Genomic DNA, 22,109 nt, shown 5'->3' on the forward strand with positions numbered 1-22,109 from the left:
TGGCTGTTCGTGCAGCAGTTAAATCTGTAGATGGTTTTATTATGTTTAGCCACCTCCCCCTCTTTCCTTTCTGTTTGCTCTACGTCAGGCTAGAACGCTGCGCATGCGCAAATTGAAGAAGGCCGGTTGCCATGGTTCTCAACTCTTGTAAACAGTTTATCACAAGATGAAAGAAGTTCCTAAAATAGTTCCAAAACGAAATTATCTGAGAAACCACATCATTTATTCTGTCCATCAGAGTGAGATAAACTAAAAACGTACAAACAACCAAAGTAAGTTTAATATTTTAAATTTGCATTTTACATTGTGACCACCAGAGTCTCCCCGTGAGCAATGTGTGAGTTTTTACAGCAGTATAGGGATTTTATTCCAGCATTGAACTACTTGAGTTTTGTCAGATGAAGTTTGGCTTTAAAACAAAAAAAGAAAGTAATTATATTTAGTGTAAATCAGTTTTATTTTTAGCATAATTTTACATTCATAAGTGAATATATTTAAAATTGTAGCCATGTTATTCACAACTTGTAGTTAATTTTTTTAATGGATAAAAATAAATTCAACAGACAAGCATGAAATGAAATTTAGTTTCTCTTCTTTTGAAAATAAATTATATTCTTAAATGTATCTCACCTGAAATATATAAAAAATATTTTAGAGTTTGCTGATCAACAAAAGGCTAAAGAAATGTTAAATAATATCTATCTGTGTAATGATTTCTTACATCAAGCGTTTGATATTGATTTCAATAACTGTTCAGTTTGTGATATTCATATTATGTCCACTCAGCAATCTTTTTCTATTTATTTATTTACATGTAAGCAAACGAACATGTTTTGGATTTTATTATAGGGTTGGGATTTTGGGTCAGGATTCTGGTTTTCCATCTCTTGAGTTTGTTAGATTAAGTTTGGTTTTATGTGTTTCATGTATATATTAATATAAGTTTTTATTATTGAAGGTGCAGCTTCATGATGAGGGCAGAGATTGCAGAGGTGGTGTCCTTCCTGAAAAGCCTTGTAAAATTAAAAAACAATGTGAAGGCGGAGAAAATTGATTTGTTTGGAAAGCGTCTGGCAGTGGTGCTGCAGGAGAAGTTTGAAGGACACTGGTACCCTGAAAACCCCAGCAAAGGCCAGGCATACAGGTACTGCTCAGTGGGACACACAATGGTTTGTGGGTCATTCCATGTCATTAAAGTGTGGCAATTGAATAATTAAAGAACAATTGATCAACATTTCAGATTTTTTTAAAGACCAAAGTACATGGGATGTCCTGAAAATGTGTAAAAATGACTTGGAGTGACCCTTGTAGCTGTCCTCTGGTCAGCCTCAGCAGCTAAACACGCTGATCCTTTTAGTGCTGTTCTCCTCTTTCTATCCACTAACCCCAACCAGTCAAAGCAGAGGGCGGCTACCTCTGAGCCTAGTTCTGCTAAAGTTTTGTAATGTAAATAAAGTTGAATTGAAATTGAATGTTTGTGTTTTTCAGGTGCATCAGAGTGAATAATTTACATCAACAGGACCCAGAGTTGCTGCGTGCCTGCAGGGAAAGTGGGATTAAATACAGCGACCTGGGGCTGCCATGGGAAATCACTCTGTGGGTTGATCCTGGAGAGGTTTGTGGAAGGTGAGTAACAAAAACACACAGTTATTCTTTACTCTTTTTTTTAGATTTTCTACTACTCTGATTATCCGTGATCGTGGAATTCATGTTCTGAATCTGAAAATGCAATCTAAACTTTTTAGTTTTTTCTCTTTATTCAAAATCTGGTCCTAATGGGCCAAATTGCTCAGTGAGACGTCACTAAACTTAAAACAAGAGGAGCAACTCTGAATAAACAGGAAAAACTGTGTCAGTGAAAGGCCAGTAGCTTATGTAAATGTATAATATGTCCTCTGCTATTTATTGCTATTGTTGAGTTTTGTGAGATTATTATGAAAACTATAGTCATTTGTCATTGTGGAAGTGAAGTGTGCATCTAGCCCATATGACATAGAAATGCATCACATACATGTTTTGGGACAATATCACACACATAAAAGGTCAAATTACATACATAATGCGTGGGATTTCGTGTAAAACTTGAGGGTGAGTCCAAAAGAAAATGGCTAAATGACAGAGACTAAACCCTCATGTTTTAGGACCAAATCAAACATTTCAAAGATATTTTTCTCATAAAATGGGATGCTGAAAAACAGCTTGTTTTTGTTTGTTTTTAATGTGTGTTTGTGTGTGTGTGTTATTGTTGCACAGATACGGAGAAAATAATTTCGACTTCCCAGTTGCCACATTGTCCAAAGACACGGGTAAAATGGTGTCGGAATACCACTCAGATTCTTCTGATGAGGAGAGCAAACGTTCCTCCCCCCTCACCATCCCCAACAGGAAGTGCTCTAACCAGGTAACCCATGGAGCAGAAATCACCTCCTTCCTCATTCACCTGTTCTTAAACCACTGTTGTTTCTGTGTTTGAACTTATCTTTAACTTTTTCCTTCCCCAGACTTTAAATGCAGCTGCTCCATCATGGAATCCTAAAAATATGAGGTCAGGAATGGGTGCCAGCAATCCACAGCCCCACAACAGAACCCCCATTCCTTGGAGAAACAAACTATGGGTACCTCCTTTACCAGAGGCAAAGCCTCCTAATGGGACTCCAACCATAAATAACCATTTTTTTTATCAATAAATACAATTTAAAAATGACTTACCTATATATTTTCTTTTTTAACAAGTGTTTTATAGCTTGGATACTGATTGCAGGGTGACTACAAGTAGGAAGAAGTTATATTTAAAACTTTAAGACCTTTTTAATACCACGTTAAAAAAAATTTAAGACCAAACTTACGATGGAAATACAGACCAAAGGGAAAATATATTATTTTACAATTAAAGGCATTGATGTCAGTTAATAATATACAATAAGGAAAAATGAAAGTAATCAGTTGTTCAAGAACATTTTTCAAATGTGTTTATTAATGTGGAAAGAGAACAAAAATATTGACATTGTCCTAAATTATATTTATTGTAACAATTCTCACAACATTTAATATCAGTGGACAATAAACTAGAAATCAAAATTGACTGGAACCTGTGAGCAAACCAAACACCAAAGTGCTTTTATCAGATTCTTCACTGTGTAATGCTATATGTGGAACTTTGATCAAAAATTAGGCCTTCTAAGAAAATGTAACCAACCCACATTATCAGCCTAATTTCTGTCCTGGCTAATGAAACTTTATGTTTCTATTATGGGCCCACCTTAGACATAACAATGTGAACACACTATTTTCATTTGAAATGTTGTGAAAACAGAAATTCTGGGATGAGGTAAAAGAGGTAGGTGAGAAGGTAAGGGAAAGAGAAAATGTCTGACTGGACATCAAGGCATGTGTCTGAGTTCTGTTGATTTGTCTTCCAGCTCCCTCTCAACTAGAGCTGCAACAAATTATTATTTTCATAATCGATTAATCGGGCGATAAATTATTTGATGAATCGGATAAAAAAAACACCACAGTTTTAATTTCAGCCTGTTTATTCGTCCCATTGTGAATGTAGTGGTAGGTCACCCTAAGGTAGACTTCATTAGCTACACGTGTCCATAGATCAGCAGTGAGACACAGTTTGCTGTTTGTGTTCATTGCATTCTTCACTTCCTTTAAAGTCTTCATATTTTCTCTCCATGAGCTTTGTAAAATGTAAAACATAAATTGTGTCGTTGAGGGCAGAATGTGACCTGGATTAAAGGTGAGGATGATTGTAGTGAAGCTTCATCTTCAACCATGGACACAGACCTCATGTCAGTGATCATCATGTAGAGGATGTTCTCAGTCACAGCTTCTCTCTGTGGTTACATCATGTGTTCATCACCATGAAGCCTGTCATTGTTTGATCTTTTCTGATGAAATGAGAAAGATAGTAAATCATTAGTATGTATTATAGCACAATTTACTACAACTAAAGTATTAACTTGTTTTATATGCAGTATTAGGTTAAGACATGTTCATAGTCCAAAGAGCAAAACACACACACGCACACACACACACACACACACACACACCTTAAAACAATTAAACAAATTTAAGTAGATGTGATAAGTCACTTTAACCCCAGTCTAAATGTAATTAATCCAGCCTCACTCCATTACAGACCAGACTTCATCTTTAATCTATTACCACCATCAAGTACAAGTATATATATAAAGCACATTTAAACCCTGCTTAAGATGATAAAATAAAATAAAAAAGTATCTCAAACACACAACGTGATGGAATAAACTTTTTTTAAAAGTCCAAGCATTTTATCATTTTGTTCTAGTGTTTTCTTTACTACTACATCTTTGTTTTTATGTGTATTTTTTAGTCTTTTAACTTGTTGGACATTGAAGCAAAACATAAAAAAGGTAAAAATTACGATCAAACTTAAGCATAAAACACACGTGAATCATAAAACTTAGTTACTAATTTGTTCAAGAAATGTCTTTGGAGTCATTAAAATCAACTTTTAATCTCAAACAGGTGAAATAAACCATTTACATTTGAATGTCCCCATTTTGGACTAAAAAATCCAAGTAAAGTGTGAGAAAACATAATAATAATAATAATAATAATAATAATAATAATAATAATAATAATAATAATAATAATAAATCCTTACGGGAACAATAGGGCCAAAAAACCCCACTTCATTTTTTCATGAAGATTTATGTTTAAACTAATAATGATTTGTCATTACGACTTACTTTTAGTTTAGTGTAATTTCATTTATTGTTGATAAAAACATTAAATTTTAAAATTATATCAAGAAACAAAACAATAAAAGAAGAAGAAAATAACTATCAATATTCAGTCAAATGACTCAGTTCCACCGTATAAAAAAAATCAAATTGTGCAACATTGAATTGCCTTTGAAACGATATCACACAACTATTTCCCCATAAATTTGGAAATTTACAGAAATAGAGGTGGGCCCCTGGGCTGCATTTAAAAAAAAAACAAAGTGAGTAGCGTTTTGAGTTCGGTAGTCCGGCCTAATAAAAATCAGTCTTTCGGTCAGTTTTGTAACCAGTGGATGGCGGTAATGCACCTTAATCAGATAAAGTTCAGTGATAGCCTCATCATTGTCTCTGGTCCAAGAGATGAACTTGGATGAAATAGAGTTCCATGCTTGAACAGTCGCTGGTCGAGCCTTGTTAAGACGTGCAGTCGTATGTTCGAGGTTGATAACATTGATCAGGCTTTGACACCAAAATTAATTCATGCACATACCTGGAGTAAACCTATGTTTTAATATAGTTTTTTTTTTTTTTTTTTTTCGCAGAGGTAAAACCTGCAAACACCAACTTGAGCTTAATTTGTGTTAAAGTTACAACAGAATGATAATTAAGGAGACAAAATGTGGGATTAAAAATGTAAAAAATGTTCAGTACGTCTGCTAACAGAGTTTACATGAGACCAGAATTCAGAAATGATTTGACAATCCCAAAACATGTGTAAGAATGTCCCAAGTGATGCAGTTCCACATATATGGCAGTTTTTTGTAGATTGTAATTTCATTTGGAATCTCTTATAGGGTGTAATGTAAGCTCTATGTATGGCATTGAAGTGAATTAGTTAGTGCGCTAGATTTTTGGAAGTTGAAGTGAGGTTGCACCAGATCTTCCTCCAATCTAAACTGCCCAGTTCCTTATTCCACACGGATTTAGTTGGTAGAACTTTAGCGCTATGCTCTATCAGTTCATGGTATATTAAAGAAACAGAGGGTCTATCCAGTAACTTAGAGATCAATTTTAGCATGGGATGTGCCTAAAGGGGAGAGTTCCAGGGAACTCCATAAGCTTTTAGGGCTGATCTTAGCTGAAAATAAACAAAGTAAGTGAAAGCAGTAAGTGAGAAATGTGTTTTTAAATCCTGTATTGGGCGAAAACCGTGAATGTTGTAAATAACAGAGTTGTATTAATTTTTTAAAGATGTCAGTAGTTTGGCCTGAATCTCTGTGAAGTTATTTTTTTGTAAAGTCTCTATTGATTGTATTTTGTTTTCAAGATTTGTTATTTGTCGAACTCTTGTCTTTGCTAGAGTTGAAGAGAATGAGATACAGAAACACGGATAAAACACTTCGTGGCCTCCCATAATATCTGTGGGTTAGAGCACTTTTGTGCATTAATGTCCAAAAACTCTTTTAATTGGGTTTTAAGTGAACTGATAAATCCTGAGTTAATTAGTAAGGATGTATTTAGTCGCCACCTTGGTGCTTTTATTTTAATATTGGGTAAATCAATGTTGCACAGTAGTGCAGAGTGATCGGACAGTGGTCTCGGTAAAATAGTGATGAATATATTTGTGTTAATTTGTATTATTCTGTAAATAAAGCTGGGCTGAGAAAAATATAATCTATCCGGGAGAATGTCTTGTGTCTAGCAGAGAAAAATGTATAATCTCTTGCATTAGCATTTTGTATATGCCAAAGATCATGCAAAGCAAGATCTTTAATAAGTGTATTCAGCAGGTTAGATGATAGATTGGCAGTAGCATCTGAATTTGATCTGTCAAGAGATGGATTAAGGACTGCATTCAAATCGCCCCCCACTACAAGGGAACAATTATTTTGTTCTAATAGTGTGTTTCCAATGAAATTAAAAAGGTCTCTATCAGGCTCATTTGGACAATATATGGATGTAAAAGCTAATTTATGATTAAGATTGTTAACACGGGCATAAGCAAGTCTTCCTTTCCCATCATTTCCAGTGACGTGTCTTTCAATGGTGTAAGTACTCAAGAACACGAGTTTTTCACATTAAGTGATAATAGATTTAATACACAAGTACACAATTTATTCAGCTACCAAGATGTATTAGTGCTAACGTAAGATGAAGCTTAACTGCGTAATCGCCCTGCCAAATGCTGTATATTTGTCCAAATACTGCTGCAATATAGAGTAAAAATATGTCTGTAAAGAGGAGGGGGTGGGGAAAAATATATACAAAAACTAACAGACTGTACAAAAAAAAAAAACTGTTGGTCTGCAAGAACATAAACTCAACAAATTGTGCCAGATAGTCACACAGTCATTTAAACACAAAAAATAAATACATTCGACAATACTAGAAGACATTCCGTGCACCGTTAAGGATTGCCGCTCTGTCGTGCCAACAGAGCAGTCTGAAGATGAGAGTTCGTGGTTTGTTGGAATTAGCCTGGCCTCCGTCATACACCCGATGCGCCTGTTCAATATTGATGTCACTGCCATCCAACGAAGGGATCCATTTAGATAGATTCCTTTTCAGGTAGCCAACTGCATCTGAACCCTCCACTGATTCTGGTAAGCCGACCAGCCTTATGTTATTACTTCGCCCCCTGTCCTCCAGGTTCGTCAACTTTGTGGTAAGGAGGTCAAGCTGTGACTTTAGCTCGCTAAGCAAACGCCTATATTCCCATGCCGCGGCCTGCACAGCATCCATTCGGTCCTGGGTCCTCTTAGCAGACTTGCTCACTTAATAGAGTTCATTGGTAATGCCATTCACGGCTTCAGCAGTCTTTTGTATTTCTGTTCGCTTGTCATGTAAAGCTGGTACCATGATCGAATCCACAGCATCCCTAATGGCGGAGGCAACAGCTGAATCCAGTACACCGCGTTGATCTTTGAGCGCTAGCTTAATGCCGTTAGCAATGGCTGCATCCAGTTCTTACTTCGAGATGGCAGATTCTTTAGTTTTTCTTTATAGGCAACTGTTCAGCCTCCCTTTCCAAGCGTCTTTGGTTGAGGAAGTACTCATGATGAGATGGACGTTGAAGTATTTGTTGTATAATATCGGATTATTGAAAAAAAAAATGACTATGCTAGGCAGAGATAGACACTACGCTGGCATCGCAGTCGAGGGATCACGTGATCCCAGCAGGAATGTCTCTTGTTTAATAAATTTACTGGTAATGTCTTGGAAACTCATGGCAAAAAATGGCAGATGGATTATAACTGTATTCAAACTAGACAATTCTCTTTTCATACTATGCAATGTATATGGTCACAATGGAGTAACTCAAGCTAAAAATGGGTTCCCTGCTGAATTCCTAAAACCCTTCTGGTCAATGCTGGCTCCGCTCTTTTTCAGAGTAGTAACAGAGATTAAAAATAAAGGTTATGTAGGAGGTCACATGAATACAGCAAACATTAAATTACTACTTAAACCAGACAAAAACCCCATGTTACCCTCAAGTTATCGTCCCATCTCACTTATTAACACAGACATAAAAATTATTTCCAAAGCACTCACTTCCAGGTGAGAGAAAGTCGTACAGTCAATTATATACCAAGACCAGACAGGATTTATTAAAAATAGACACTCCACAGACAATGTTAGAAGGCTGTTTAATTTGATCAACATGGCACAGAACTCTAAAAGGAAAACAATAATCTTGGCACTAGACGCAGAAAAAGCATTCGATAGAGTAAACTGGTCATTCCTCCTTGCTGTCCTTGACAAATTTGGCTTTGGAGATTCATTCATACAATGGATCTCCACCCAATACTCTAAACCTAAGGCCTCAGTAACCACAAACAAAATAACATCCCAAAGTATCACACTGCAGAGGGGAACAAGACAAGGTTGCCCACTCTCACCTTTGCTTTTTGCAATACTTGTTGAACCTCTCGCAGCAGCTGTTCGTCAGAACTCTGTTATTAAAGGAATCCACTCATCCATCTCAGAACACAAAATTAATCTTTATGCAGATGATATTTTACTCTATTTGGAAGAACCCCAATCCTCATTAGAAGAATTATTTAAACTAATAAACAGCTTCTCTAAACTATCAGACTATTCCATTAACTGGTCAAAATCATCAATCCTTCCTTTAACGAAAAATTCATGGAACCCAGAAACCCAAAACCCACAATACCCCTCCCCCACAAATATAATTAAATATCTAGGCTTAAATATATCACCAAACCTAAATGAATTAATTAAACTGAACCTAGACCCTCTGTTGGATAAAGTCACAGAAGACCTGCGGAGATGGAACAATCTCCCCATCTCACTCCTTGGCAGAATAGCCTCAGTTAAAATGAAAATCTTACCTAAAATAAACTATCTGTTCTCTATGATTCCACTGAAACCACCAACGCAATGGTTCCAAAGATTAGATTCTGCAATTCTAAAATTCTATGAAAGGAATAAAAAACCCAAAATAAGCCTTTCAACTCTTCAAAAAATAAAAGCGAGGGAGGGTTGGAAGCCCCTAATTTCACGCATTATTACCTAGCAAACCAAATTCTATATTTAACAGAATGGCTAAAACCAAAAGAATACCACAACACCTGGCTAGAAATAGAACAGCTAGACTGCAAACATATTAAACTCTCTGATCTCCCTTTTATCACTGTGACCCTCAAACGTCATAACTGCTTTAAAAACCCACTGATTGCCTCCACCCTGACTGCGTGGTGGAAAGCCCTAGACATTACAAATGTTCAATTAAAAACTAGCATGCTGTCTCCTATCTGGCACAACCCTGACTTTAGAAACAGAAAAACACCGCTCTATCTAAAAACATGGGAAGATAGCGGAATTATTCATCTCCAAGACCTCTTTGAAAATGATAAGCTCAGGACATATAACAATCTAACCCAAACATTTAATATAAATAAAAGTAATTTTCTTCAATACCTACAAGTAACAGAGACAATTAAGAAAAATACGGCAATAGATTTAATCACCTTGCAACCTCCAGAACTGGCCATATATATGAAAAATATCTCAACAAAAACAAAAAAACTCTCAAAAATATACAGAGCACTCTTGATCACTAACTCTAATCACTTACCAATCGCTAAATGGGAAGCTGAACTCTCAATCACCACGAACACGATTTCTGGACAGAAATTTGTTGCAATACCTTTAAGATGACTAAAAACACAAATCTTCAGCTAATTCAATACAAGGTCCTCCACAGATCCCACATTACCCAACAGAAAATGTATAAAATGGGCTTCTCCCCAACAGACATCTGCTCTCAGTGCACCCAGGGAACAGCTGATTCCTATTTACATGCCGTATGGCTTTGTTCGCCAATTCAACAGTTTTGGTTTCTAATCACTGAAAAACCGTCCTCCATTTTGGACTACAGGATTCCTCTATCTCCAAATCTATGTCTGTTAGGAGACCTGACTATGCTTGATATTCCAGCAAACCAATCATAATCCATCCTTGCGGCACTTGCCATAGCAAAAAAAACAATATTAGTGAATTGGAAAGATAAAAAATCCTTAAACATAAACCAATGGCGAAATCTCCTCATAGAATTTATTTCCATGGAAAAGATGTCTGATCTCAGAAAAAATAAAATAACCTGCTTTGAGGAGCGTTGCACTCTATTTCTAATTGCATTGAATCTTGATTTTTTATTTTTAGCCTGATGATCTAGCCTGCAAGCAACTGCCAGCACCACTCTTTACTAACACACTGATCTAACTGTATTCCTGGACCTCCATGGGCTTGTGGGGTGGCCTTGACCTGGGTGGCTTGGGTGGGTTGCTGGGGTGTTTTGGGTGCCTCTGTGGGGGCGTGCGTCCCTTTCGGGTGCTCTTGTGGTCCCTGGGCGGTTGGGTGTTGCTCTCCTGCCCCCTTCGTGCACATCTGGGTGGCCCTTGGTGCCGGGAGCCTGCGTGTCTCTCTGCCACTCTTTCCTCTTGCTCTCTGTCCCCCTGTCTCGTCCTCCCCCCCCTTCCGCCTTCGCTCGGCGCCGGCTCTCCCGTTGGGTTTGGCGTGGGGGGCTCCTGTCGGCCCGGGGTGCTGGTGGGGGGGCTGTGGCCTTCGCTTGGGGGGCGGGCATTGCTGCGCTGGGTGGGTGGCTCGGGGTTGGCTCGTCTGGGGGTCTGGGGTGGTGGGGTTCGTGGCTTCGGGACGGGGGGGTCCGGGATGGGGGTGGCGCTGGGGGCGGCTGCTCTTGGGGGCGGCACTTGCGTCCTGGGTTGTCGGGTGGCGGGGTGGTGCGGTGGGTTGCTCCGCCGGCCGGTCTGGGCGCCTTGGCCTGGTTCCCTGGGGCGCGCCTTCGCTGAGCGTGCCGCTGGCGCAGTGGGCCGGGCCGCCCCCTCCCCCTCCTCCTCGGGGGCTCACTTGGGGGACCGCAGGGGCCGGCTTGTGTGGCTTCGGGGGGAGGGAAGGGTGAGTTGTGGGGCCTCGCCCACGCTGGGGCCTCCCCTGTGCCGTGCTAGGTGGGTGTGTGTGGGGGCGCGGCCGGTGGCTCCTGTCCTGGCAGATCCGCGTCGGGGTGGTTGGTCTGCTGGCTGGAGGCGCCGGGCCCCGTGGGTGCCGTGTCTGGGCGGGGGTGCCCCGGGGGTGGGTCTCTAGGTTTGGCGTCTCGGGGTGCGCCCTCCCGCCGTCTGCCCGGGGACGGGCTGCGGTTCAGCGAGGTGCCGCGCTGCCTTGGGCGGGGTGGGGCTGTTGGCTGGGGCCTGCTGTCCTCCGGGCTGTGCTGGCGTCGGGGGTGTCTCATGTCGGCGCGGGGGTGATTGGGGTGGTCTCCGTGGGTGGGGGGGCTCTGCTGGCAACATTGATGTGGGGTTGCGGTGCCTGGCTGGGGGGGCATGGGTTCGCCTACCTATCGGTCCGTGGCTGGCGGGGTGGACCTGCTTGGGTGGTTGGTGGCGTCCTCTCTCGTCGGGGGGGCCGGGGCCGCCCACCTGTGGAGGGTGCTCTGTCGTGGTGTCGTGCGGGCCTGTGCTGGCCCTGGTGTGGGAGCTGGCCTCTCTCCTGCGCGGTCGCCGCCTGCTTTGGCGGGGCGGGCCGCTCTGGGCCGGCTGGCGGCGGGGGTCGCCTCCTGGACTGCTGGGGGATGTGGCTGGTGCCTGGCTCCGCCTGGGGGGGGGGGGGTCCCGCCGTGCTCCGTATGGCCGCCGCGATTCGGGGGGGTGCCGCGGGGGGTCTCCGGTTGTGCCGCTCGGCGCGTCTCTGGGGCCCGCGGTGCCGTGTGCCCGTCTGCGCCGTCTGCCCTCTCCGGTGGCCGGCGGTGCGGACGGACCGGGCTCCTACCAGACAGGCCTCCTACATGGACACTTCACATCGCTCACTCCCCTCACCCACTTGTTGCACCACACTCACATACCCAACCCTTGGGGGGCTGGATGGTGGGGCTGAGGGTGGAGGGGGCCGCCGCCTGCGCTACTAAGTAGTGGCGCGGGGGCGGCACTCCCACCTCTGGCTGCCCTACTAATCCCTCCAATTTTTATTACACCTCAACACACCACCCCCCGGAGGGTGGGACCACCACTTCCACCCTCCGGAGCTATTGCACCACATACACATATATACACATAGGCTGGATGGGGAGCACCGCTCCCCTCCATCCACCCTTTTTTAATAGCACTTCATGCATTCACTAAGCACATACATTCACTCAGGGGATAGGGAAGTGCCTCTCTATTGGGGAATGGAGATGCACCATAACAGGGTGGTGGGTAAATTCACACATCTGGGCCTGTCGGGTGGGGGCCCGGCCCGTTCGTTGATGGCTGGGGTACCGTGTCGGGATCGGGGGGTGCGGTCGGGCGTGGCGGGGCGGTGGGTCTCTAGGGGGTGTGGAGGGGTGTTGCTGGGGACTCCCTTTGCGGGGTCTCTCTGGGCGGTGCCGGCCTGGTGGGGCGTGGGGGTGCCCCTTCCCTGAGGGTGGGGCTTGGCGCTTGTCTTGTTTCCTGGTTGCCTTGGGGGCGTGCCTCGCGGCGGCTTGCCGCACCGCTGTGGGGGGTGGGCGCGCTGGGGGGTGCCGGCGTCTGCGCCGGGGTTGAGGCGGGGTTGCTTGGCGCTCCGGGGTGGTGCTCTTTGCTGGGGGGCGGCTCTAGCTGTTCTGGGGGTTGAGGTCGGTATCGGCCACTTGGTAGGTCTGTCCCCTTTGGCTGGGGGCTGCTGCTCCGCATCGGTTGTGTGCCGTTGGGGTCCCTCTCTCCTGTGGTGGCCGCCGCCGGTTGCTCTTGCGCCGGGGGGGGCATTGCCCCGTGGCATGCGCTGTCCGGTGGGGGGCGGGACCTGGGCAGCTGTCTTTGTGCCGTCTGGGGCTGCGCGGTCTTGCTGGGTTGTGGCCTGTTCCTGGGCTGGGGGGTGGGGGGGTGCTCCCCACGGAGGTCTGGCCTGGGGGCTCGCCCTTGGGGGTTCCCTGTCCTGCGGTGGTGCCCTTTGGGTCCGGCGGGTCCGGCCGGCTGGCTGGGCCGGTCCTGGCGGTACGGGCCGCGCCCTACTATACCTGCGGGTGCGGCCTCGGGTGGCCCCGGCTTGGGCTGCGCCCTGTGAGCCGGGCTCTGCGTTGTGGCTGGGTTCCGGGGGGGGAGAGGCGATCTGGCGCGCTCTGGGGTGCCTGGTCGGTGCGCCTGGGGGCCGGCGGGGCGGCTTGCAGCATCCCCTTGGTGCCCTCGGCGACTATGGGCGTGGTTGTCGTCCCTGGGGGCGCTGCTCTCGGTGCTGCTTCCGTTCCGGGTACTTCTGGCCTGGGGTCCGGACCCTGCTGGCTCTGGGCCCGTTCCGCGCGGCTCTGGCCGTCTGCTGGGCGGGGGCCTTTGCTCCTCTGCTGGGGTCTCGGGCGGGGGGCTTTCTGGGCCCTTCCCTCGGGGGGTTGGGTGCTTGGGTGTGGGTGTGGGTGGGCTGGATGCTGGCGGGGGGCCTTGGGGTTGGGGGTTGGGGTCGGTGGGGGGATGCGCTGGGTGCTCGGCTGCTTGGGGCTTCCTCGGATGTGTGTATGGGGGGCGGTGGCTGCCTCTCGGCCTGGGATCTTGGGGGCATCTGGGGGGTTGCCTGGGGCTCCCTGGCCTCCGCTCTTTCTGCTGGCCTGGCTGCATCTGCGGGCCCAGGGCAGTTCCTGGGCTTGCAGTAGCGTTTTTTTTTTTTTTTTTTTTTTCTGGTATACGATGCACTGGCACGCCTTGGGATGTGTAATAAAACTCATACTGGGCTTAACCTTAGACACGTTAATCCCAAATACCTGCTTTAGGTACTACCATTCACTCATTCCCCCTGTTCACAGCCACCACCATTATAGCTAAGCTTCAAACTTGTCACCATACTGGCTGGATTACACAACATAATAAGCACAATATATTCTACAACCTCACATCTCACCCTCACTGCAAAACAGTCTATTCTTCCCCACCTTTTCTATTTAAAACATGTGGTGAAAATATCAGCATTTATAATGCTGTGTTTGTGGAGGAATTAACATGTTTTCGCTGTTCGCTTTGTGCACAGCCGCTGCCATTGCCCAGCAATAACTTCCTATTTGAGTTTATTTCGAACCTCCATTGTCGCAACTCTCTCTCTAAACGGCTCTGTGTGCATGCGACATGTACATCCAAAGTGCGCGTTAGGTTATAAACACGTGATGAAAATACCAGCGTTTATAATGCTGTTGTAGCGCATTTGGGCAAGGCGGTTGACTACGGCTACAATAGCGGCACCAGAAGAATGTTCTTTAAAGGTCCCATGTCATGCTATTTTTCACCCATCTCCATTTGTTCTAAGAACCCCAAAAACATAGTATTTGAGGTTTATTTTCCCAAACTCGCCTATTTTCCAGAGTTTTAACCCGCTGCTTTATTTATTTATTTTATTTATTCATTCAGTTCATTTCCGACATGGTTGCATTCACAGAAATTCATTTGACATTCAGAGCAAAATCACATTGTTTTTTTTTTTTTTTTTGTCCTTTTTCATGCCGGAAAGGGCGACGGAAAAAAGCATTATGCTTATCTAGATCCGTCCCCTAATTTGAACACAGATAATTTTACATCCAACCTCGTTTCTTCCCTTTTTTTTTTTTTTTTTTTTTTTTTTTGTGATGTGTTCTCGTCTGCAGTCATTGTTCCTGCTGTTACTCCTCTTCACAGTCTTTTTCCCCCGTATTTCCACGAGCTTTCTTTTCCAGTCGTTGTTTACGTTCCTCCAACTCTCCAAACGTGAAGTTCTTCTTCTCTCGGAGAACCTTCATATCCTCTGAGAGTCGCCTCAGCTTACGATCCATCCGGAAGGCACATGCACAGACACATATCCCCATCATTAGCAGGCCAAAGATCATGACTCCTAGCAGATAGATGTCCTCCACATCTTCTACTTTCAGCTGGGAGAGACAGAGCATCTGGCTTCTCCCTCGTGTGTCCACGACATATCCACTTGGGTATGTGTCCTTTGGACACGGTATTTCGTGCTGAAGCAATTGCCTCGTTGAGAAGATTTTGTCAATGGTGCTCAATGACCAGTTGATGAGTTCCATGTCGTCGCTGTAGAGTTCAATGGAGAGTTGTCTTGAGATCTGTATGTGTGTAAAAATGTCCTCCTCGTTTTGTCCTTAAATTGTTTCAGATTATCTGACTGTTGTGTCTCTTTGTCAAGGCTGTTCCAGAGGTTCATGGCTCTATACACAGTACTATGTTTGCCAACGTTTGATATGATCCTGTTTGGTCTAAACACATTATTATGTCTGAATTCATAGGGATTTTGATTGTATGTGAAACGTTTTTGGATTTGATGTGGTAATTTTTTTGATGAAGCCCTAAATGCGTGTATTTGTGTGTTATAGTGTATTATTTCTTGCAGTTTTAGGTATTTTGACTTCTCAAATAAATCGTTTGTGTGTGTGTTGTGTGGTACTTTATGTAAAATTCTTATAGCTTTTTTTTGTTGTTTAAATAGTGGTTCAAGATACGTTTTGTAGTTATTACCCCATATTTCGGAGCAGTAATTTAAGTGCGATGCTATGAGTGAAGAATAGATTGTTTTAAGTGATTTGATATGTAGGACTTGTTGAAGCTTCCATAGGATGTAACTGCTTTTGGCCACTTTGTTTTTAACTATTTGTATATGTTTTTTCCAGGTCAGCTTGTCGTCCATCCACACTCCAAGTACCCTATATTCTTTTACTTGTTCTATTATTTCCTTGTTTAGTTTCAGTCTTATATCTCCTGTTTTTTTTCTCTTTCCAAAGTTAATGAATTTTGTTTTACTGACGTTTAGGGATAGTTTATTTACATCTAACCATGTTTGAATTTTTAATAGTTCTTCATTTGTTGACTCTATTAAAGTGTTAATGTCTTTACCTGAGCATAGGATGGTTGTGTCATCTGCAAACAATGTTAGTTTTAGGCAATTTGTGACTTTGAAAATGTCGTTTATGTATAGAATGAACAGTTTTGGCCCCAAAATTGAACCCTGTGGAACACCACATTGTATGGTTTGGCATTTTGATGTATGTTCTTCAAAGTCAACATATTGTCTCCTATTTGTCATATAGCTTTTAATCCATTTTAAGGCGTTGCGCTTTATTCCGTAATTTTGAAGTTTTTCTTCTAGAATATCATGATTAATTGTGTCAAAGGCTTTTTTTAGGTCCAGAAAAATTCCGAATACAAATAGTTTTTTTTCTAATGCTTCTCTTATATTCTCCGTGATGTCAATTATAGCCATTGCTGTTGAACGTCCTTTTCTAAACCCATATTGTCCTTCATGTAGTATATTATTGTCTTCTATAAATTTGTCGAGTCTGTTCATGAACAGTTTTTCCAGAATTTTTGATAGTTGTGGTAATATTGATATAGGTCGATAATTAGTGAAATTACATTTTTCTCCACCCTTGTAAATCGGTCTGATTTTTGCAATTTTCATTTTTTCTGGGAATACCCCATTCTTGAATGATAGATTACTTATATATGTTAGTGGCGGGGTTATTTCAGCTGTTATGGTTTTTATTAGACTCATAGTTAGATTATTAACGTCTCTGGATTTTTTTGAGGTACTGGTAGTGATTATTCTGTCCACCTCTGCTTCTGTTACTTCTTCGAGTACAAGATACTTATCAATGTCTTTCTTCTCATTGTCAAAATGGTTCCATTTAAGTGTTGGGTGTTTATTTATCTCTTTCTCTATGTCTTTTCCAGTATTTATGAAAAAACTGTTAAGTTCTTGTGCTATTATGTTTTTATTGTGTTCTTTTACATTGTTTATTATAAAATGGTCTGCATTTTTTTCTTTGCATTTGCGCATGGTTATGTTGTTTATTATTTCCCACAATTTTTTGTTTTTGTTTTTATTCTCTTTTAATTGTTTTTCATAATATTCCCTTTTTTTTCTCTAAGTAAATTATTAACTTTGTTTCTGTATTTTTTATAACGTATTTCTGCTTTTAATGTTTTTTCTGTTATATATTTTTTATATAGTATGTTTTTCTTTTTGCATACGTTGGCTATTTTCTTATTAATCCATGGTACATTGTTTATTTTACTTTTGGTTGTTATTTGTTTCAAAGGGCAGCATTTATCGTATATTGTCGTTATTGTGTCTGTAAATGTGTCATATGCTACGTTCACGTCTTCTTCCTTGAAGACACTTTCCCACGTCTGTCTTTTTATCTGTTGTTTAAAGTTTTCTAATTGTTTTTCTCCTTCCAGTCTCCTGTATGTCTGTGTGTTATGATTTTCACGGTTCTTCTTCTCTTTTGCGTTTAGTATCATAAATATTGGTAAATGATTAGAGATGTCATTTATTAATATACCACTCTCTATATCTGTGTTTTGTATGTTTGTGAAGATGTTATCTATCAGTGTTGAGCTGTGTTTATTAATTCTGGTTGGTTGCGTTATGAGAGGTTTTAATCCATTTGTGTACATGCAATTGGCAAAGTCTTCAATGTGTGTATTTTTTAAAGGATTTAAAATGTTTATATTGAAGTCTCCACATATCAGTAATCTCTTATTTTTAATTTATTCTATCATTTTGGTTAGTTTCTCATTAAATATGTCTATTTTACAGTCAGGTGCACGATACAAACAGCAGATTATTATCTTACGTCCCTCTGGACTTGTAATTTTCACTGTTATACATTCCATTACTTCTTCCACAGTTAAACTCAAAGACTCTATTATCTCCATATCTATATTTTCTTTTATGAATAGTGCTACCCCTCCTCCTGGCTTATGTAATCTGTTCTTATAGACAAATTTATATCCTTTTATCATAAAATCCATGCCTTTTTTTTCATTCATCCAAGTTTCTGACAGTGCTATTATGTCAAACCTATACAATGTAGAGATGTAATCCTTAATGTCTTCAAAATTTGCATACATACTGCGACAATTACAGTGAACAAGTGACAGACCTTTTTCCTTCTTATTTTCCACTTTGAAGTCATTCTCTGTGTAGTAATGGCTGTTCGTGTATTGTTTCCAATGTGAAAAGTTGTTTGGGTCCACTTCGTCTACTTGATTAATCTCCCGTTGTTGATGTTGATGATGTTGCGGATGATTTTTAGTGATTCTGTCCATATCCATGACTTTTATCAGTGTTCTTGACTTTTAGGCACCTCATTCGTATTTTTCCAGGTCTTCCATCCTTTGGACTAGAACGGGTTTTCCATTTTCTCCTCCTGGAGGTGTGATGTAAATCCTGCAGCCTCTGGTCCAGTTTTTCACAATTTTTCCTCCTTTCTTCAGTTGGCGTGCTTTCCATGCGATACTTGCATTCTGCTTCATCAGGTTCTCGTTCATGAACACCATCGTTCCCGCCAGTTTTCTTCCTTGTTTCATTATTTCAGCTTTATATTTCACGTTGGTGAATGTAATTTTCACATCTCTGGTGTCTTTGCGTTTTGGCAGCAGCTGGCAGTAGTTGATGTTGTCTGGGTTCACTTCAATGCCTTTCGAGTCCAGGTAATCAATCACCTGTTCTTCAATCGATTTTTCGTCTTCGCTGGTCAGATCCTCTGTTTGTCTTGTTGCACTGGCGTAGCTCCTTGGCCTTATCTTTAGGCCCGTGATGATGACATCCTTTTCTCTTTCTTTTCTTTCCAGATCTTCAACCCTCGCATCCAATGTTTTTATCTTTTCTGCATTCTTTACATTTTCTTCTTTCAGTACCTTGACATCATTCTCCAGTATTTTCAATGATTTCTCCAAGGCATTCGTCATGTTCTCCATCTTCGTAGATAGTTCTTGTCTTAAGGACATGAGATCCTGTCTCATCTCCTGTTTCATCTCCTTAATCATTTCTTTAAGCTCTTCTTTGAATAGCTTAAAGTTCTCTTCCATTTTTGGTGGCATGTCTGGGCCCAGTTTTCTCTCTTCAGATGCAGCTGGTCACTGCTCGCTGGTAGTCAAGGTCGCGTTATCAGACGGGAGTATAGCTTTCCCGGAGAGAGCTCTGAAAACACGTCTTCTCCCTTCCTTGGCTCAGGAAGAATTAACTTTTAGCTTAGTGTAAGTTTATTCATTGGTTGATAAAAACATTTATAATAAAATCATATCAAGAAACAAAACAATAAAAGAAGAGGAAAATAACTATCAATATTTGTTTACAGTAATTCAAAGAGATACAATCAGTGTTATGATGGATGGTGAGAGAAGACATAATGTGTAATGTTGATGAACAAGTTCGGATTAACTACGGCTGGGCCCGCGGATCATCTCAGTGCAGAATAGCACGTACCACATTCCTGAGAATTCAGTCAAATGACTCAGTTCCACCGAGTAAAACAATTAAATCATAATCTATGTTCAGTTGCCTTTGAATCGATATATCACACAACTATTTCCCCATACATTTGGAAAATTACAGAAATAGAGGTGGGCCCCCGGGCTCCATTTAAAAAAAAAGGGCTCTGAGCGTCTCAAGAAGAAGAAGAAGAACAAAGTGAGTGGTGTTTTGAGTCCGGCATAATAAATATCAGTCTTTCGGTCAGTTTTGTAACCAGTGGATGGCGGTAATGCACCTGAGTGCAAACTGCCAATAAATCCCAAAAAGAAGAAGAATCTTCAATTCACACACATCATATCCTGACTGTTAACTTGTTATACAACAACACAAAACCAGGGGGGAAGCCAAGATAGCGTCCGATGCTCATCGTTTCGCCTGAGCTCCGTAATGTTTTGGGCACTGATGCTGTATACTCAATAGAAGATACGACAAACTTAAACAGGACAGTATTTCTATAATGCCATACAAGAATGTGACAAAGTCAACTAATGACAAAATGCATGTGATGAATCAACACCTCCTGGAGCAAGATAAAAAAAAATTGAAGAAACTGAACAGTACAGTCGACGTTAGAACCTGAAGCTTTTGAACCTCCCAGAATCCCTCAATGAAACCACTGAAGATGTGAGAAAAGAAGTTTTTAGTACCTTCCGTGCCCAGAGCCAACAGGGACCGGACCCCAGGCCAGAAGGACCCGGAACAGAAGCAGCCGAGACAGCAGCCCCCCCCAGGGACGACGACCATGGCCATAGCTGCCTAGGGCACCAAGTCGCACCTCTGGCCCCCAGGTGCACCGACTGAGCACCCCAGAGTGTGCCAGATCGCCTTTTCTCGATACTGCCCACGCAATGAGCCCTAGCCCCTGGGCCAAGCCCCTGTTGGGGGTGCCCCCCCATCACAGCCCACGAACCGGCTACAGCCCAGCAGGACCGCACAGCCCCAGCCGGCGCAAGAACAGTAGCCCAGGCCCCACCCCCCACCAGACAGCGCAAGCCACGGGGCAATGCCCCCCACCGGTGCACGGGAGACCGTCAACCGCCACCTCAGATAGTGAGATTGTATGTAATATACCATTCAAGAAAACTGTCAATCACAAAAAACGTGACAACTAGACAACAACAAAACTTTCTTCCCCGACTTAAGAAAACACAAAATATTATGAACATGTGGCTCCAACGCGATTTGACAATGTTTGGAAGAATTTTCCTAACGAAAGCTGAAGGTATCTCGAGAATAATATATCCTGCTTTATCTCTAGTTGTTCAGGAAACAACGTCTCCAGAAATGAACAAAATATTTTTCATCTTTACTTGAAAAAATAAAAAGCACGATTTAAAAAAAGATAAACTTTCAGGATCCAGGAAAGAAGGGGGTTTTGAACTGTTACATTTTGTTGATTTGAACTATATTTTTAAAATTAAATAGATACAGTAAAGGAATGTCTCAAAGCTCCTAATTCTATCTGGTATTTTATTCCAAATAATATATTTAACAACCTTGGTGGTCTTCATTTTCTACTCACTTGTAATTACAATATAGCCGAAAATAACTTTACAATTATGTAAATTTTATCAACAGGCTCTTCAAGCTTGGAAAATATGTTACTCTCACAATTTCTCCCCACACAAATCTATAATTTGGAATAATGAAAACATTACGATCAGAAGGAAAACAATATTTAGACAAAACTGGGTTGATTGAGGTGTTATTTCTATAAGTGATCTCTTTGACTCTGAAGGAGCATTACTAAGCTATAAGCGTTTCCTCCTAATCAAATCATTCCCTGTTACTAGCAAAGAATTTAACATTGTAACCAAAGTTATTCCTGATGATTTATTCCTTTTAATGAAAAGTCATCTTCAGTTTCAAGAAACCCTAAGAGTGGAACGTCTTCTAATGGTAAATGGTTTAAATATCATGGACTGAAAGTGCACAAACAAACATATACGGAATATATTTCATGAAAAGAGGAAAATATCTCCAGGAAAAAAGGCCTTTTGGGGAAACATTTTTACAAACATTAATTGAGAAAAGGCTTGGACACTGCCTTACGAATTTTGTTTTAATAACAGGATTAAAGAAAATCTTATACAATATTTTTCCATCCAATTTGTATTTCTCCAAACTTTTAGACACCGACAAAAAATGCAGCTTTTGTAATAATGAACCAGAATCCCTCTCACATTTATTTTATTACTGTATTTGTGGTGTAATTGTTTTACAATTTTCTTTTTGATATTGAAGGTTACCTAGAGCTGTTGTTGGGATCAGCCAATAGAGTGTGTGGGTAGAGTCACGTGATATACGGCAAGAATAACAAAGTTTATGTCATTGTAAACTAGGAATGTGCGATATTTTATCGTTTATGATTTATCGTAAAAAATATTCTCACCGGTAAGAATTTGTCATCCCACGATATAAACGATAAATTCCCATGTCAGAAATTAGCGAGGGCCACGGGCCATTTGTCCCTCAATTTAGCTAAAAATTACCAAAAAAACACGTGTTCCACGAGCCAAAACTGTCCTTGTTTGTTGTCAACTTATTATTCTCTGGAGCGGAACATTGTTTATTGAAGCTCTGACGTGCACCACCACCGACCCCTTCACACACCGC

The 22,109-nt window shown here is 41.8% G+C and overlaps 1 protein-coding gene across 1 annotated transcript; it reads left to right on the top strand.

The window, feature by feature from the left end:
• Nucleotides 1-203: 203 nt before the first annotated feature.
• Nucleotides 204-20,605, top strand: LOC114455173 (protein BTG3-like). The gene is made up of 6 exons (XM_028436227.1): nt 204-337; nt 959-1,144; nt 1,489-1,626; nt 2,254-2,401; nt 2,502-2,615; nt 20,282-20,605. Exons 2-6 carry the CDS (start codon nt 969-971, stop codon nt 20,603-20,605), a joined length of 900 nt encoding a protein of 299 aa, XP_028292028.1. The 5' UTR covers nt 204-337; nt 959-968.
• The last annotated feature ends 1,504 nt before the right edge of the window (nt 20,606-22,109 follow it).

This window comes from Gouania willdenowi, chromosome 21, assembly GCF_900634775.1.
Source record: "Gouania willdenowi chromosome 21, fGouWil2.1, whole genome shotgun sequence".
NCBI lineage: Eukaryota > Metazoa > Chordata > Actinopteri > Blenniiformes > Gobiesocidae > Gouania > Gouania willdenowi.

Coding starts and splice junctions, on each gene's coding strand:
- LOC114455173 (XM_028436227.1), top strand. CDS start 969: ATGATGAGGGCAGAGATTGCAGAGGTGGTGTCCTTCCTGAAAAGCCTT. Junction 1,627..2,253: donor CCTGGAGAGGTTTGTGGAAG/GTGAGTAACAAA, acceptor ATTGTTGCACAG/ATACGGAGAAAATAATTTCG. Junction 2,616..20,281: donor CTTGGAGAAACAAACTATGG/GTACCTCCTTTA, acceptor TCTGGCCCCCAG/GTGCACCGACTGAGCACCCC.